The sequence below is a fragment of the Phoenix dactylifera genome, chromosome 2, assembly GCF_009389715.1.
Source record: "Phoenix dactylifera cultivar Barhee BC4 chromosome 2, palm_55x_up_171113_PBpolish2nd_filt_p, whole genome shotgun sequence".
NCBI classification, from domain to species: domain Eukaryota; kingdom Viridiplantae; phylum Streptophyta; class Magnoliopsida; order Arecales; family Arecaceae; genus Phoenix; species Phoenix dactylifera.
This window is the reverse complement of record NC_052393.1, coordinates 8,030,079-8,046,806: the sequence shown is the minus strand read 5'-3', so window position 1 is coordinate 8,046,806 and position 16,728 is coordinate 8,030,079. Positions and strand designations below refer to the sequence as shown.

The window sequence follows — 16,728 nt, the reverse complement described above, 5'->3', positions numbered from 1 at the left end:
ATCATTCCGGACAGAAACTTTTCCTCTTTGAACTCCTTCCCTCTCTGTGCAGTTAACCTAAGAGCTCAAAGCGTAAAACACCAAAACAAAACCCATTGCCGACATTAATGATTGGAGATAGCAAAAACCAAGATTTAACTTCAGGTTAATTGTAGTTCAGATATTTGTATCATCCACCATTTTCACAAAATCATGCACATCTTAGGCATTAGCGATATGACAAAACCTATCTGAATATAATAACTTCTGTAACGTTAATACACGTAAGATGTAAACTGGAAAGAAATAACTGCTGCCACTGTCCATATATATGTCTTTCTCCGAATGACGACCACAGAGAACAGGGAATATTGTGCAGCTCAACCTTCAACCGGCTTTTACCGGTCGACAAGTGCCGTGCAAGGCACCACAAATCTCACCCCCTCCGTTACTGCGCACCTTAGATGCCTTTCAAATATGCTTTATGGGTTTGCAACAGGTTGCGGTGGAGTGATTAGAAGAAAAGAAGAAGAAAGTAAAGGAAAGGTGTAGAAGAGCCATATAGATCGGCCATTACTAATGGAAGGAAACCGAGGAGTTGGTGCTTCACGCTCTTATGTTCTGGAGGTCCCTCCTCTCTCAAGCCCCCTTACCATGCATCAAATGGAATTTGGGCAAGCAGAAGAGAACCTCCAAGGTTTAGGCTTCATGGTGCCATCACATGGCATCTCGTTTCCGCCTTCGACCGCCGGTCTTCCCTTTGATAACCCCACCGCCGTCAACAGCGAGAAGCCTGCTTCCAAGCCTTGGAGCAACGAGGAGGTATGCATATATACATCTATGAGTAGAAGTTTTAGAATATCAGAAAAGTAGCTGCACTTCTTTTGGCATGCATGGCTTTCTTCACCTCTTTCATCTGGATCTCTATACCAAATTAATGATCAGGTGGGGACCTCGGATCCCAAAGTTGGCAATGATCAAAATAGCTCTGGTAGAGATGGTGCTGATTCATGGTATATACCTACCCCCTCCTCTCCCTCACTCCCTCCCTCCTGTCTCCCCCTCCCCCAAAAGAACACACACAGTTGGACACACGGAACTTCTATTAGATTAAGATGCATATATTAAAGTAGGTGGAAGAGCGCATCATCAGAGAAGAGCAAGGTGAAGGTGAGGAGAAAGATGAGAGAACCCAGGTTCTGCTTCCAAACTAGAAGCGACGTGGATGTCCTAGATGACGGCTACAAATGGAGGAAATATGGACAGAAGGTTGTGAAGAATAGCCTCCATCCAAGGTACAATCCAAACACCTCTTTCAACGCCAATAAAGTTCTCGAAGTAATGGTAAAAAATGCAAAATAATGAGGTTATATTATTAGATGGAAGTGCAAAGACTTTGAGCTTATCTCGTGATTTCTTGTACAAAATAACAAAGCTGATCTGGTGAGATTATTGTTCCCTTCTTTTTGGGGGGTACATAAATTATTGTTCCATTTGATGAGTGCTAAGCAACATTATACGTTGCCGTGCTCAGCCACTGATAGCATCAGTCATTCCCTCCTGATTCAGTCTCCTGCTCATTGATCCTTTTTGTTTGTTTCTCGTAAACTCGAGTGCAACTTTAAGTGTGTGAAAACTGTGAAGTTGGTGCAAGAATCCTTCAAATCATCGCCAGAGATCTTATGAAGCCAATAAAAAAGTAACTTGGAGTATCAAAAGCCAAGTACTGAGAAGCCAACAAAACCGAACTTCTGATGTAAAGGAGCAGCCTCCTTTCAGACTAGAGTCTCTTTATCTTTTTTATTGCATTTCAGCATTGCTTTTTAAATCTTTGATTTATGTAAGTACAAAATTAATTCAGCATACAGCAAGATTCTTTTAAAGTTTTGTTTAAATAAAAAGGGGAAATAAAGAAATTATTTCTCGTATCACAAATAAATTTTCAATTTTAGAACTTTGCTTGTTTGTATCGTAAAGTCAGCTCTTATCGGAAACGTCCTAGTAGTTTTATTTGTTAGGAGCTTTTAGTGTCTAGACTTTATCTTTTGCCTTTTTGAAAACAAAGTATAGACTGTTAATTTGAACCTAATTGTTCCCCAATTCATATATTTCACCACATACATTGTCACTTTATCTCTACCAAGGTAATAATCTTATCCATTTACATTTTTTAAAGACAATTATCCATTCACTAATCGGCTGTTGCATGATGGACAATATGGTTCTCAATTTATGAGCTGGAATTAATGTTTCTTCCAATGGTTGGATTCGGATCGATATGTATGGTATCTTGAGACTCTCTCTCACCATGGCTTGTCAGCACACATTCAACTTACTAAGTCCAATCCTTGCATATTAAGAAGCTGGATCTTTTAGGCTTAGCATATGAATGTAAAAACTAGTCACTTGAAACACAACTATTTATCGAGTAAAATGGATCATCCATTTTCAAAAATTACCATGCTATTATCATTCCACCATGCCCTATTACTATACTATAAGTTTTTATTAATTAGTTGGTGAAAAGAATAATTGTATCTATAATGATAAATTATGTGTCAGTTAAGTTTACTCGTCCATACAACTTGAGGATCCTTTTATCTCTGGTTGCTTAGATAATATTAATTCTTACTTGGTCCTCATAATTAGATGAGGATCACAATCACACTATCTTATATTTTGTTATTGGAATAACTAATGTATTCTTGGAAGAGATGGTAATTAAATTTGATGAATTTTACAAAAATTATAAGGTGGGTATAAAAATTTGATAAACTCTACGAGCATTCAAGTATCAAAATTTAAGTTGATGTGTGAAATTATAAGAAAATATGAAAGGGCATCTCTTACTGTAGATAGTGGTTGGGAAACAGGTGATAAAGATAAACAAACTAATAATATATTGTGCCATGTGCATCCCATCTTTCCTATATTCCTAGAGAGTATATTTCTAATAAAAGGCACATATAAATTGTTCTTTCTACATATATACGTATATGCATGGCTTCTCTTTCCTCGATTCATTCCATAGTTGCATCTTGTTGATTATTTTTTTGATAATCTATACATTAGTTATTTCGATTTATTGACTAGAAAAGAGATAAAGAGTTATATTATTCACAAAAATATACAATATGCAACTTTTTATATATATATAGCTTATAGCTCTTACCAAGTCATATTCACAAAAAGGAAAAAAAAAAAGAAGCTAAAATGGGTAATACAATTTATCACTATAATATGGATAAATTTTTAGGTTTTGAGGTGTGAGATCTATAAGAAACATCTTAATCTAACTTTTATACAACATTACTTAACTTTTCTATTTTAATAAAATATAAAGAACACCAAGAATGGACAAAAAAGAAAACATGGTAAACCTACAAAAATTTTAATAGCATATTAGTAAAATATGAACACAATATTTATTTTAAAGTTAATGAAAGGTATGTATAATACATGTTTCAATTTATGTTTCTATCAAATGAAGCTATAAAGATAATTTATGATCATCAAATAAGAAAAAGAAAAGTCATGAAGGCACCTTAAATTTGATTTTGTTATTATAAATCTGCTATGGTAATAAGTTTCTCTCTCTCTCTTTTTTTCCTTGACAGAAGTTATTATCGTTGCACCCATAGCAATTGTCGAGTGAAGAAAAGAGTTGAACGATTATCAGAGGATTGTCGTATGGTGATCACCACATATGAGGGCAGACACACACATTCTCCATGTGATGATGCAAACTCATCTGAGCATGAATACTTCAACTCATTTTGATGATTTACAATAGAGTGATGCTATCGTTTGTCATGTATTTTATCAAAAATTAGAGAATATGTAAACATGTATTTTGACATTATATTATTATACATAATTTGAGAAGTTTTTATTTTCATGCCGAAAATTGCCATTGTGAAAGTATGTTCCCTTTATATGATCTAATACTCGTGCCTTTCTATGAAATTTATATTATCATACAATTTTAATAGTATTATATCTATATTTTATTTATATTAACTAAAATTTTTAATATTATATTGTTCCATAATCAAAAATATTATATTGTTCAAACATGTACAAAATTGAATGAAGCATAGAATCTTAAACCAACTCTTATAAGATATTTATCATTAATGTACCTTGAAAATTGTACATTAGTAAAAAAAAATTATTTATGTTCAGGGACCATATATATAAGAGCATTTAAAAGAGTTTCAGTGCATTCTATAAAACGTTGTTATATTATCTCTTAAGGAGTATAATTGCTTTATGTTATCTTCTATTCGACCGTCTCAAGTAAACTAGCTTGTAGAACTGAAAATCATTCATCATATTTTATAGAATTTGCAAACTTTCTCCGCTAAGGTAAAGCTCATATTTTTTAATCATATCTTATATTTTGAACCATTTAAAATAAAAAATACATTGAAGATAATTAATATCCTCTATTTTAACAACACTAATGTTTTATGCTATTGCCTATGAAATACAAAAAATAAATATATAAAATCTCAAAATAAAAATAATTTATAATTACTTTTAACACTAATATTTTATGTTACAAACTATGAAGTACAAATATAACACTCTCAAAATATAAATAATTTATAATATTTTTTTGGAACATTGATTAAAATAAACAAATGCTGGAGACTATTTGTTTTCGTCATTGCTTATATCATTTGTAAGCTCTTATCTATATCTAAATTGATGATTGGTTATGACGTACTTGAATGGACAGCTTCTATACATGAATCCCTCAACAACCACACTTGAATTCTAGCAGGCACTATCCTACCCATCCTCCAACAACCGTACATAGGTTTTGGCCGATACTACCGCTTCTCCATATACCACACGAATCCCTGATTGTTACATATGATTGCAAACTATGCGGTGATAGAAATAGGAGATGGGCGGGATTACTCTTGCTATAGTACTCTACTCAATGGCCAAATAAACTTAGCCAGATCAATTTAACCCAATTTATGTGATTTTTATTTTGATAGAGTATGAAATATATGCTTAAGATAAACCTATTGATATTGAGTATCAAACGAAGATATAGATGATAGTTAGTAATATCAATATAATATATTAATTTTTTTTATAGATGATAAGAAACATATAAGAACTAAAGCATTTTGAAAAATATGTAGATATATCTATGTATATATAGGTTCAATTGATATATGTTTTTGTATTGCATATTGTCTAATAATTAACATATCATATATACTAAATTTTTTTGTAAAGGACAAGAAACAAACACTTTTCATATTTGCCTAATTAGTTAACATTTGAACTAACCATTTTAAAGTTAATATAAGACAATAAAAAGATGGTGCAAAATACATATATTGTAATTATAAAAATACTTGATATAACCACTTTATACAATGACAAATACTATTTATCTTATAAAAATATAGAGTTAGTATCAGATGTGCTCCAGGTACAAATAGATGATGCAAGTGAGCATTTAAAAAACTACGAGCATTCTAATTATATTTCATTTATAATATTAAATTAATGATTATAAAATCAATATTTATAGGAAATATGACTCTTTAATTTAAATTTAAATATCAAATAAAACATCTATAAAACTTATAAACATAAAAGGATGAATTCTAGAAAATTTTTAAAAGATGTCTGTATGACCAAAGGGGGGGGGTTAATAAAGAATGTGTTTTATTTAATCTATATTCAATGAAATTTATATATTTAAAAATAAGAGGAAAAAGAAATTGATTAGATATTCATCATTGTATCTTCATTTGATAACAATAAAATACTGCTAATGTAACTCAATTTTTTAATTAAAATGTTGGACTTGAACCAATATAATACCATATCATATATAGTTTTTTTTTTTATCTTCGACAACTGATTGTCCTTGATGTTATCATCTCCCATATCTAATTTAAATCATGTATTCAATTCTTAAATTTACATGGCTTTTGGAATAGGAGAGGCCATTAGAAGTTAAAAACAAACCATTCATTGAATGATAAAAAACATTCAGCTAGAGAGTTAAAAGCATATTTAATTGAAGCTCATTTCTTGCATGCAAAATCTATAATGGTTACCTTATAAAATCAAGCCTCAATGATTTTTTTTCCAATAATGCAAATATTTTAGATAACAAAAACCATTTTTTGAATTGATTTTGGCTTTGCTTTGATGACCTTTTTTTGTGTTTTTTTTTTTTTTTTTTTTTTTGGGGGGGGGGGGGGGGGTAACTTGTTGTCTTATCCCATTCCTTAAAAAACTTTCTATTATGAAAATAAAATGCAAGTTAATAGGTACTGCTTAATTGTATTGCATTCTTTTTGTGCCATTATTGATAGTGAACTATCATTCGATAAATTATCGAACATGAAGAAAAAAATATCAGTTGATTGTGCATTTTATATGCATCACTAGCCATATCAATTTTGGGTAAATTACGTGCATATTAATAATGATTATTTCATTGCGTGAGATAATTGTATCTAATCTTTGTTAGTCTCTCTTAAAAAGAGAGAAAAGGTCATGGATAAATAACTCAACACGCCAACACTATTTAAAAGATATTGGCCAAAGGGAAGACTATATCATAAGCTCATTGCCACTCATGATGTAACTATTGAATGAGATAACCAAGAACTTAGGGTAGAGTCAAGGAGGTTTAGTGTGCAAAGGAGAAAGATTAAGAGAAAGAATTTATCATCATGAAAATAAAAGCTGCAAAATCATAATAAAAGTTAAGACTTGTTTATTTTGGAGATCTACTTCTTACTACATTGCAAGAATAGTTGTGTTCTTTCAAACTTCCAAGTTCTAGATGGTACTATGGTTATAATATTCAATTGGCGCATTAATAATTATATTTTATAAAAACAAATACAAAATAAATGATTCCATGGTTCAAATGCTACATATCACACAAAACTTTGAACTAGTATAATGATTCTAAAAAACTAGCGGAATTATATAATATATTCAGCAATTGATTTCTTTATTTACTTAGAAAAAGGTTGAAAATTAAATTATTTATAATTATGCCACAAATTAATTAACTTATAATTTAGTTTCAAAGAGCTTAAAGTTAGGGAAAAAATGTATATTACTGGTGTCAAATTTAGCAGAAATTTCTTTGTGTTATTATATCTCTAATTTCATAATTATGCAATTTTGATATACATATTTTGTGTATGACATATATGTACACTTACATCATATATAACTTTGATATTTAAATAATAATTTATATGTTGCACATAATATATTGAAGAAAGGAAAATTAAACAAAGGGATTAAAAGTATATTCAAGAGATCTATGTTCATAGACTTAAATTAGTTAATTTCATAACTCGTACTCTCATGGTTAGTTTTTACCTAGCCTGGTATAAAGATTAGCTTATTTAGAAATCAATTAGTCCAAACAATACTACTTCGTAATTTAATTTAATTTTAACATTTCAATGATATCATTATCTCGTGACAATAAACCCTACGAAAATTATTATTCGTCACTATAATGGTTGCAATAGTTATATTTACCCTAAAAATATGTTTCAAATTGTTATCATTAAAATAATGATTATTTGTTTTCAAATTTAACTATGATTTTTTTTTCTTAAGATAGTGCAAACTCTTTTTAAGAAAAATTTGAATTTTGCAAAAAAAATATTATTTTACTAAGAGAAGTGCAACTAACAGCCGTTGCAGGTGCTACAATGGGCCGTTAATAACCCGTTACGGCCGGCATCTAAAGCCTTTCCCGGCGCCTGTGCTCGGACCGGCGGACAGCGTCGACGGCACGCGGGCCTGTTTTATGACCGAGGGAGGAGCCGGCGGGACGAGAGATGGGAAGCGAGAGCGAGAGAGTGAGGGAGGGAGTGGGAGAGAATGGTGTTTCGGTTTTAGGGTTTTGAGCGTGGATCGATAGGCGATGACGAGACCTGCGCCCTCGAATGAGAAATCTTCCGGATTTCTTCGTAACCACGGTGACATTTCTTACCCTTCTTCCCCTTTTCTTGAATCCAAATATCCGTCTGAATCGATCGATCAATCCATCGTTCCCATTAGGGTTTGGTTGCTCACGGAAGCGTGAATTCGTTGCAGGTTGGGATGGGATGCTGGGAAAGATCGCCGCGTTCTATGTAATCATGGTTCGCTGCACCAAGGTAGAAGAAAGCTTCAACGTTCAGGCGCGTTTCCAAACCCTTGATTTCGGCAATTAGTTTTTATCTTTCTATCGGCAGTATAGCTTTCAGATTCCTATGTGAGATCCGTATATGTTGTTTAAATGGTGACGAACTCTTTCGTTTCTCAAATCTTGGGGGAAAAGAAGAACTTTTTGCTTTTTAATTGATGAAACAATTAGTCCTGGTTCGCTTACCCAAAGGCGAGGAAATCTTGGTATCTCATGGGTAGTTGTCTCACTTGAAACTTCATTGGATACCGACTGTTTCCGTTCTCTAGTCTAAACCTAATCAACTTTTCGGTCTACCTTAACCGTTCAAATAAGTGGAGAACAGTTTGACATTAATAAAGAAACAATTTCTCTATAAACCTTGCAGGCGTTCGACAAAAAATCCTCATACTCATAAGCACTTATTTCTTGATATTCTTAAAGGGATGCATTTGAGGGCAAAATCAAGAAGTCATATGGATCGGTACAAAATAGCTTCTTTCCAACCCATCAGCAACAAGATGTTGCCTTTTGCTTGACAAACCATTGCCAGCAAGATTCTACTTTATTGATATCCCTCTCCCAATCTATGCTGAACTCAACTTATCGAGGATTTTTCAATAGTTGACTGGCCTAAGCACTTTTGTTGGATCCTTTTGTCTGAATTGAGTCAGACCCCTATTCTTGAAAGAAAACCTAGATCCGTCATTCATTCTCTTGTCAAACGTTCACAAAATCCCACCCATGATAGCTTGACCAAATGGGAGAAACAAGAAAGTATGCATGAAGACTTCTTGTACACTGCTAAACACGCCGCTGGGCCAGCAGTCTTTATTATATCTGTTTACAGGAAAAATAACTGATATAATGGAACTTTAATTCCACGTACATTTTGTGATACCAAGTAGATTATTCCTAAATGGAAATATGCAAAAGTTAGATCTGTCTCGTTTTAGTTTCTTTGCAAGAGGAAATAAGTCTCCACTGTCCTTCTGAAAAGAAATACCAATTTTAATGATAACTAGCTTTGCACTAGAGACAAGAAAATGTATTTCTTGCAAGAAAAATCAATGAGGTGATGCTTTTGTTAGATGCTAGAAAATGGAATCTTAACTAGTTAAGTAGTCTTAAACTTTGTGCATACTTTACTTATATAACTTCCCCTTTTAAAACTCTTTTTTAATCTCAAATAAACCATCCACTTCCTCTTTGAAAGAAAGACATGAAGCTTCTTTGTTTGCTTTTTTTAATAATTCTATGTGTTGTATAAGTTATTAATACCTAGAATTTGAAATTATAGGGATTGCAATTCCACCTTTAGTCATCATCATTTTGGTATGTGATTCGAAGATTGGTGTTCATTGTGAATAAAGTAATTCCATTAGGGTCTGTCTGCTGGTGCTCTTTTAAACTTGAAATTTTCTTCTGATGGACTTTGAGCCTGCAATTAATTATTCCGATGTTGGCAACCTCTCCTAAGACCTCAAAAGAACACAGAAGTAAAGGCTAAACAAAGAAGGTAAAAATTGGATTTTCTGTTTTATGCTATATCTGTAGTGCAGTCATGTTTGTTTCTTCAAAGGTGAACCTACCTCAACACCAACCGGGAGTTTACCTATCTTTTGTTTTTATATTTGATTGACTCAAACAGTGTTCGTATTGGTTTATTCTTCATTTCTGTTTTATCACATGTAGTTTATTTCTGTCGCCAGTCTTTTAAGTGATCCATATGTGGAATGTAATTTTTCTTATTGATGCACAAACAAAAGTTTAATGTCCATTGGTATATTAAGATGTTAGTAGAAAATCAAGTGCTTAAATCAACATAAATTCCTTTATGTCAGTTCTTCTGAAGTTGCGAGTCTTCTTGTAGTATTTCTAATGTATCTGATCCCATGTTCTACTACCATCCTCTGTTTCAGCCTGTTATCGATATTGGTGTTCTGTTCTACTTCTATCTCCATTGCTATGGCAAGATTGTTCTATATGTTTCCCCTCCTTTCTCTACTAATGAAACAACATTCTGAACTATTTAGCTTTTTTGTGCATGTGGGCCTTCTTCAGATTTATATTATTTGTCTTGTATTCACACAATGTTTCAAATATTCAATTAACTGGTGCTCTATTTTTCTTTGTTTAGGCAATGCACGATATGCTTTACCACCATCATCACATTGAGAATGTAAGTTTCAGTGCACATTTTGCTTGCCAGATACTTGAGATCCTTTATATGGTGTTAATTGATTTTGTATATTTTTTGAATGGAATAAATTTTATATATTGCTTGTAGCAATACGACTATTTGGATTTTCCTGGTGTCATTCCTCGCACTTTTATGGGTAAATTTTCTATGCTTTTAGCAATGCGGTATTGCATTTATGGAGGTATAATGTAGCTTGAGGATGTCTGAAAACAGTTCTTTAATGGAGTTTTCTTTTATTTTTCTTACCATGTTTGGGGCTCAAACCTTTATTTGTTTGTGCACTGCTTTCACATGTTAACATGAGTGGCAGTTCTTTAATGTGGTTATACTATGAGTAATGTCGTTATATTATGATGATATTACAATGTTGAATTTCAAAATGATTTTGATATGAATATTTGGCTGGCTAAGTTTATTGTTTAGTTACCTGACCATTGTGGTCCATTCTGTAGTTAGTATGGGAATTCAAAGTGAGCATCACATATTAACTCGAATATTGTACCTTCGTATCTTGTTTAATGTGTCAAACAAACCCTGATCGCTGGTTATTTACATTTTTTGTAAAGTAGCACATGAGGTCAGAATAAATCATTCTATCATTTCTGTAATTACATAATCATAACTGTAGGCAATTAAACTTAGTGTTAGCTTTATTGCCACCATCATTGTGATCATCACCACCATCACCACGTCGTCATTGCTGTCATCATCATCACTGCCAATCTCTCCTTTTATAAGCTACCTCCTCTTTTACTGCGAACTTATCTATATCCTTTTTCGCAACCTCTATCGATGCTATCTTTAGATATTCCCTTCTTATTCTTCACCTCGAACATAAATCTATTTCCCTAAGCATCCTCATTATTGTCTTCGTTGCACATTCTGATGGCATATGGTTTACCATGAATTTCCTTTATTACAGGAAACCATCAAATTGTTGGTAGTATAAATCAAATCTATCCACTTTACGGGCTTAAGATCCATAATAGATCTTTTCCTTTGTAAGATATCTGTTTCCTGAAAGCTCTATGAAACCTAACAGCTCTAGGAGGTACCATGCATCAAGTCAATAACTGTATAATTTTAATAGATACCCTTATTTGCTTACGTTGTTAGCTATGGTGATGCTACTCCAATTTGACAGCCGGGAGGTTATGCTGATTTTGATTGAACTTACCTTTTGTTGAACTGTTTGGTGCTTAATTGAATCAGTGCCGGTTAGCCCAAGTTACCAGTTACAAATAAAGCTTACTATCTAAGTTATATGATGATCCTTGATTATATATTTTGTTGGTGCTATATTATCAAGCTGGTAAAGTTCATGGTACTTGGACCAAGTGGCCTGGGATTAAACTCCATGTTCATCAAGGCTTGGAGGGTTAAGTGTTTTTATATGTGTGTGTGCGCATATATATATATATATATATATATATATATATATATATATATATATATATATATATATATATATATATATATATATATATATATATATATATATATATATATATATATATATATATATATATATATATATATATATATATATATCCCATTTTTTGCTCCGAGGCTTTTTAGTATTAAGACTAGCTACTATACTCGGTTGAATTAAGAAATGGAATACTTTCTGGTCTGCAAAAAGGAAAAAAAGAAGATATATTTGACATTCTTTTTCATGCGAGGGAAGAAAGCAAAAATAAGCAATTAGTGGAAGGAAGATCAGCTTGTAAAATTGTATAAACGAGAAACAAAACAAAATCACGGCATATTACCTAGTCCGCCGATTCCCTCCTTGCCTGGTTTGGAGTCAACATCGTATCGAAAACCTGTTAGGCTTGGCTCATAAACTCATAATAAATGGAATAGAGGGGTTCGGCTTAAAAGTTGAAACGGCTCATTGTCAAATGTCAGACATGAGCAAGGCTCCAACTGCCCGTGTAGGTTTTGGCTTGTAAGAACCAAGAATTGTCGTCTTGACGAGGTTGGCTTGTTCAATCAATGACTCAAGCTTGAGCGAGTATTACCAAGCTCTGCTTTAGATTCAAAAGCAAGAGGTTTTTTTTTTTTTTTGAAATATTTTATGAATATTGCATCTTTTCCAAGAGAATAAAAAAAACAAAAAAGAAAGAAGAAAAAGCATTACCGTTGAAAAATATACGACTTTGATGTCAATTATTTACGTTCACAAACAAGGTGAGATTCAAATATCCATTTCGGCCAAATGTCTGAAGGACAGCTTCTCTAGCCTTTTCCTTATGTAGAAGAGTAGTTCTCTGAAAAGAAGAAAATTTTTTAAAAAAAAATTGGTTCAAAAAATGGTTGAAACCTCCTCCTCCTCTTCTTCTTCTTTTTGGTTAAATCTGTGGTCAAAACCTTTGTGGCCTCCCTTGTGGGCGAGTTGCGATCAGCCCAAGTGGTGAGTGGCCACGCAACCGCAGGCAGGGTTGCCTGGATCCTGGAGGCCTTCGAGACCCCAATGTATGGGCAATTAGGCAAGGGCTGCCCTAGAATTTTTGCCGCAGATAGATATGTCTGATTGATCCAAGCATCTCAAGCTTAGCTCTAGCACGGTTTGAAATAAACTCAAATAGGCTCATGTTGAATATAATTGAGCCGAGTTTAAACTTGGTTCGTTCCCGAAATTAATTTCGAGCGAGCCAAAAAATAAACTTGGCTTGATCAAGCATAGCTTGATAAAACTTGAGATAGTTTTAAGATGTTCTAATGTAATCAACTGTTAAGATGAAGTCCAAACGTGACATTTCACCTTTTGTTAAGATGAACTTAATTCAAGCTTGAGCTAACCTTAAACCATGCGTGATTCTTGGTAAGCCCAAGCTTGACACTAGCTTGAATTGATTCCAATTTAATTTAAATTACTCCCCTTTTTGGAGCGGAGATTCCACATGCAATGTCGGTGACCTGGAGAATAGGGTTAGGCATATCAAGCCGATTAACATAGATTGGCTTTCAGCTTGGTTTGTAAATAAGCTCAAATTATGCTGGATCAGACAATAAATAGGCCAAGCCCAATCTTGAACTTTGGTGTTGAAAATAATTTCAAGCTAAGTTTGATCAGACTTAGGCTTCATCAAACTGGGCTTAATTACAACCCTAGTTGCAAAGAGCTTATGCCTTGGAACGATGGATGAATGTATCTCTCCTTTTTCAAACAGCTGAGGCAACAATACATATTGTTGTATAAGTTTTACAGAGTTTTTTTATCATTTTTTAAATTTTTTTATCAGGAATCTAGCTAGCGGCTCCAACTACATATAAAATTAACGCATGGATCATGGAAGAATGGCTACAAACAGCTGCCAGCTCTCTCATATTTAGACGATCCATCCACTCATTAGGGTTGTAGATTTTACATTTTAGATGCTGTTATTTCATTGCTTCTTGACTGATAGCTGGGTCCACTAGGCAAGAAATTGGAAGCATAGAACCGGCAATTTACAACAACGCTTCAATGTCAAGACTCAAGACACAGATTTCAATACTTAGAACTCATACTAAGGAACTTTGTCACAACTCTGATGTTTGAGAATAATTTGGCTTGATATAATAATTCAAAAATCAGAAAAAAAAAATGAAAAAGTCATCAAAATTTCAAAAAATAATCAGACAATAAAGAATAGAAAATTATAAAATTATAAACAAGATGTTTCTTAAAAATATTTGTAAATTATTTATTGAAAAATAAATATAAAAAAAATGCTAGCAGCGATACGTGGTATCATTAATTTGTAATACATAAAATTTTTTAAATTCGTTATGATTAACTTGTGAATAAATCATAAAAATTATGTAAAAGTCGAGATTAATCGAATCGATTTATTTTTGAAGAATGATTAATTTAAAATTTTTAACAATTCAGAGAATATTGCAACTATCCCAGGGAAGTGGTTTGCGCTGAACAAGTGAAAAACTTAAAAATATAAAATCCTCCACCATTGTCGAGGTAAATTTTGTAGCGTTATAAAAAACAAAACCACTTGATTCTCGGGTTGTAGGTGGTCCAATGGTGTCGCCATTGCCCACTACTAACAACGTCAGAGGCCATATCAAAGTGCCACGCGGCCATCCATGATTGCAAAGCCGGCGCTCTTAATAAAAAGGCTTGGGGGGTTATCGCTTATGTCAATCTCCTTTGGGCCATTCAGCTTTTTCGCCAATGGACTATAAATTTACACCTTTCAAAAGACCTCCCATTATACATGTGAGTCCCTCACATTTGGAGCACTATAAAGTAGCATTAATCAGAGCCATTCAACTTCCACACAAGTGTGGCTAACCTCATCCTAATACTGGACAAGTTCCATGGCAAAAGCACCTGTAGAAAGAAAGACTCCTAAACATTCCTCCAGGTGCTAAGATTCCTAGAGCCCACCAGATGGCATTGGATACCTGTGTTGTGGTTTCACACCAAAAAGGATAACATGGGGTTGGGCGTGCGCCACCCGCTGCTCATGGTAGGCTATGATCAGTGGTGGGATGGCCGTGCAGGCGAAGCACGTGTATCGTAAGACCAACGGAGCAGCAGATTGGGTAGCCTCGTATGTGGCTAATCATTTTCGAAAGACCTGTGGCTAGGGGAGAGGGGATTATCCGGTGGATTCCTGAGCTTGTTATTTTTTGAGTTTGTTGGGTGTATTTGTATCCAATATGTATGATACATCTGCTTCAGCAAAAAAGGAGAGGGAGGGAGGGAGAGGATAACATGCTGCTATTCAAGCCCCTACAAAAATCACAGATGAGAAGCATTCTTAGCTCCTGTAAATAATGCATTGTGTCTTTCTCCTACAAAAGAAAATATTGTAATGTTTTGTGCCAGAACTGAATGAATACCAAGAAGAAAGAAAAACAAGAAAAGCCCAAAGTTGGCAAATCAGAGCGATACAGAAAATTAAAAATAGCTGACATCATTCCTATTCTTTTTTATTAAAAAAAAAAGGTTACTGGAGAGAGTAAAGGAAGAAAGCGAGCAAGGGATCATGCGGGTAGAAAAGTAATGGGTAAATGGGGTCGGTTGGGGAAGGTGAGAAAGAGATGGATTACATTTACACATGTGAGAAGAAGAAGCGTTTGCGGGACAACCGTGAGCAGGTTCTCAAGATCAAAAACCAACACCCACCTATGTATGACTACTTCGTAGTATTGAACTACTTTAAAACCAAAGGAAACAGCCAACTGAAGTTGTCATGCCATAATTTTTTTGTTTTGTTTTGGTTGCCTTCTGGGCTGTGTAGAGGTGGCATCCAATGGTTGATAGGGGCTATTTGTGGTCTAATTTTTTGCAGAAGACTTGAAGTAAACAAAGTTGAACAGATCTCCAGTATGGATTACAGGCAACAGTACTTTAGCTGCCTCGAATTGTGGCAAACCATGCAAGTCGCCGTGCATTATCACTGATATCCAATTTAATTGTTTAAGCTCGTCAATCTAACCTTCTTATGCTGTTTGCTCGATAGACACTTGGAAGACTGATATTTTAACTGTTTATTTTTGAGATCATGCATTTCCTTCATTTATGAGAACCTTGATGGATTGCAAAATTAACAGGACCCTGACTTATAGTTTGATGACCGTTGCTGCAAATTAAAGCACAAGATACAGCATCTTTCAGAGCTCAATCGGCTATTTGCAATTTAGTTTCTGCGATTGGTATCAAAAACTAAGTTATCTTCTTTCATTTCATGCAGGATAAATCGAGAACTTACCATTCTTCCTCGTATGGAAAGAAGGTGGGATGGTTCATTGTTGTCTATGATTTTATCAGCTAAACCAACTGAAACCAAAAAAATTATATATTAGTTAAAGTTTTTTATTTTTTCTTCAAGTGTGGTTATATATCTTCATTATTTCTTGGTTCCTCATGGTGATTTAGACTTAGAAGAACTAGAACTTGGCACTCATAATACACATGAGAGGAACACTGATGTGATTTGAACACTCAAAGGAAGTTATTTGATAGATGATCATAATTATATATTCCAATGTAGACCAATCAGAATTTTATTTGCGTTCAAACTTATAACATTTTCCTCCCTGCCATGTTTTTCATAAAAAAAGGGGACAACAATCTATGAGACATTGGAGTGTGCCAACTAATATACTTGGCGAAGTCTTTGAGGGTCAGCATCAAGGATCTAGGTTTGAGTCTTGCCCTCACCTGCACTTCAAGTAGGTCTCTTCTTAGTTCTCGGAAAACAATCTTTGGACACTACACAATCTATACTCAAATTATAGCAATACAAATTGAACAAATGGCTAGTTATCATAGATTAAATTATATATAATTATTAAATTATGTTCGACTCAGTTAGTTGGATGCAGTGATCCAGACAACCTACTACTC

The 16,728-nt window shown here is 33.7% G+C and overlaps 2 protein-coding genes across 6 annotated transcripts; both read left to right on the top strand.

Annotated features, from left to right (window-relative positions):
• The first annotated feature begins 367 nt into the window (after positions 1 to 367).
• LOC103710798 (probable WRKY transcription factor 12) lies at positions 368 to 3,886 on the top strand. Of its 4 annotated transcripts, none has more exons than XM_008796694.3 (4): positions 368 to 801; positions 925 to 992; positions 1,110 to 1,274; positions 3,600 to 3,886. In XM_008796694.3, the coding sequence occupies exons 1-4, from the start codon at positions 559 to 561 to the stop codon at positions 3,757 to 3,759; spliced, it is 636 nt and encodes a 211-aa protein (XP_008794916.2). In that variant the 5' UTR covers positions 368 to 558; the 3' UTR covers positions 3,760 to 3,886. The 4 variants fall into 4 exon arrangements, with proteins under 4 accessions (XP_008794916.2, XP_008794917.2, XP_008794914.2 ...); XM_008796695.3 differs by having other exon boundaries at positions 373 to 801; positions 1,113 to 1,274; XM_008796692.3 differs by having other exon boundaries at positions 378 to 801; positions 3,597 to 3,886.
• A 3,802-nt stretch (positions 3,887 to 7,688) lies between these two features.
• Positions 7,689 to 16,284, top strand: LOC103710796 (dol-P-Man:Man(7)GlcNAc(2)-PP-Dol alpha-1,6-mannosyltransferase-like). 2 transcript variants are annotated; one of them, XM_026806124.2, is made up of 3 exons: positions 7,689 to 8,180; positions 10,305 to 10,346; positions 16,073 to 16,284. In XM_026806124.2, the coding sequence occupies exons 1-3, from the start codon at positions 7,944 to 7,946 to the stop codon at positions 16,151 to 16,153; spliced, it is 360 nt and encodes a 119-aa protein (XP_026661925.1). In that variant the 5' UTR covers positions 7,689 to 7,943; the 3' UTR covers positions 16,154 to 16,284. The 2 variants fall into 2 exon arrangements, with proteins under 2 accessions (XP_026661925.1, XP_026661924.1); XM_026806123.2 differs by lacking the exon at positions 16,073 to 16,284 and adding an exon at positions 10,455 to 10,762 and having other exon boundaries at positions 7,690 to 8,180.
• Positions 16,285 to 16,728: the final 444 nt, after the last annotated feature.

What these genes read in the sequence shown, in the direction of transcription:
- LOC103710798 (XM_008796692.3), top strand. Translation starts at nt 559, where the DNA reads ATGGAAGGAAACCGAGGAGTTGGTGCTTCACGCTCTTATGTTCTGGAG. An exon ending in AGCCTTGGAGCAACGAGGAG is followed by an intron (nt 802 to 924) that starts GTATGCATATAT and finishes ATTAATGATCAG; the next exon opens with GTGGGGACCTCGGATCCCAA. An exon ending in AGAGATGGTGCTGATTCATG is followed by an intron (nt 993 to 1,109) that starts GTATATACCTAC and finishes CATATATTAAAG; the next exon opens with TAGGTGGAAGAGCGCATCAT.
- LOC103710796 (XM_026806123.2), top strand. Translation starts at nt 7,944, where the DNA reads ATGAGAAATCTTCCGGATTTCTTCGTAACCACGGTGACATTTCTTACC. An exon ending in AAGAAAGCTTCAACGTTCAG is followed by an intron (nt 8,181 to 10,304) that starts GCGCGTTTCCAA and finishes TTCTTTGTTTAG; the next exon opens with GCAATGCACGATATGCTTTA. An exon ending in ACCATCATCACATTGAGAAT is followed by an intron (nt 10,347 to 10,454) that starts GTAAGTTTCAGT and finishes TATTGCTTGTAG; the next exon opens with CAATACGACTATTTGGATTT.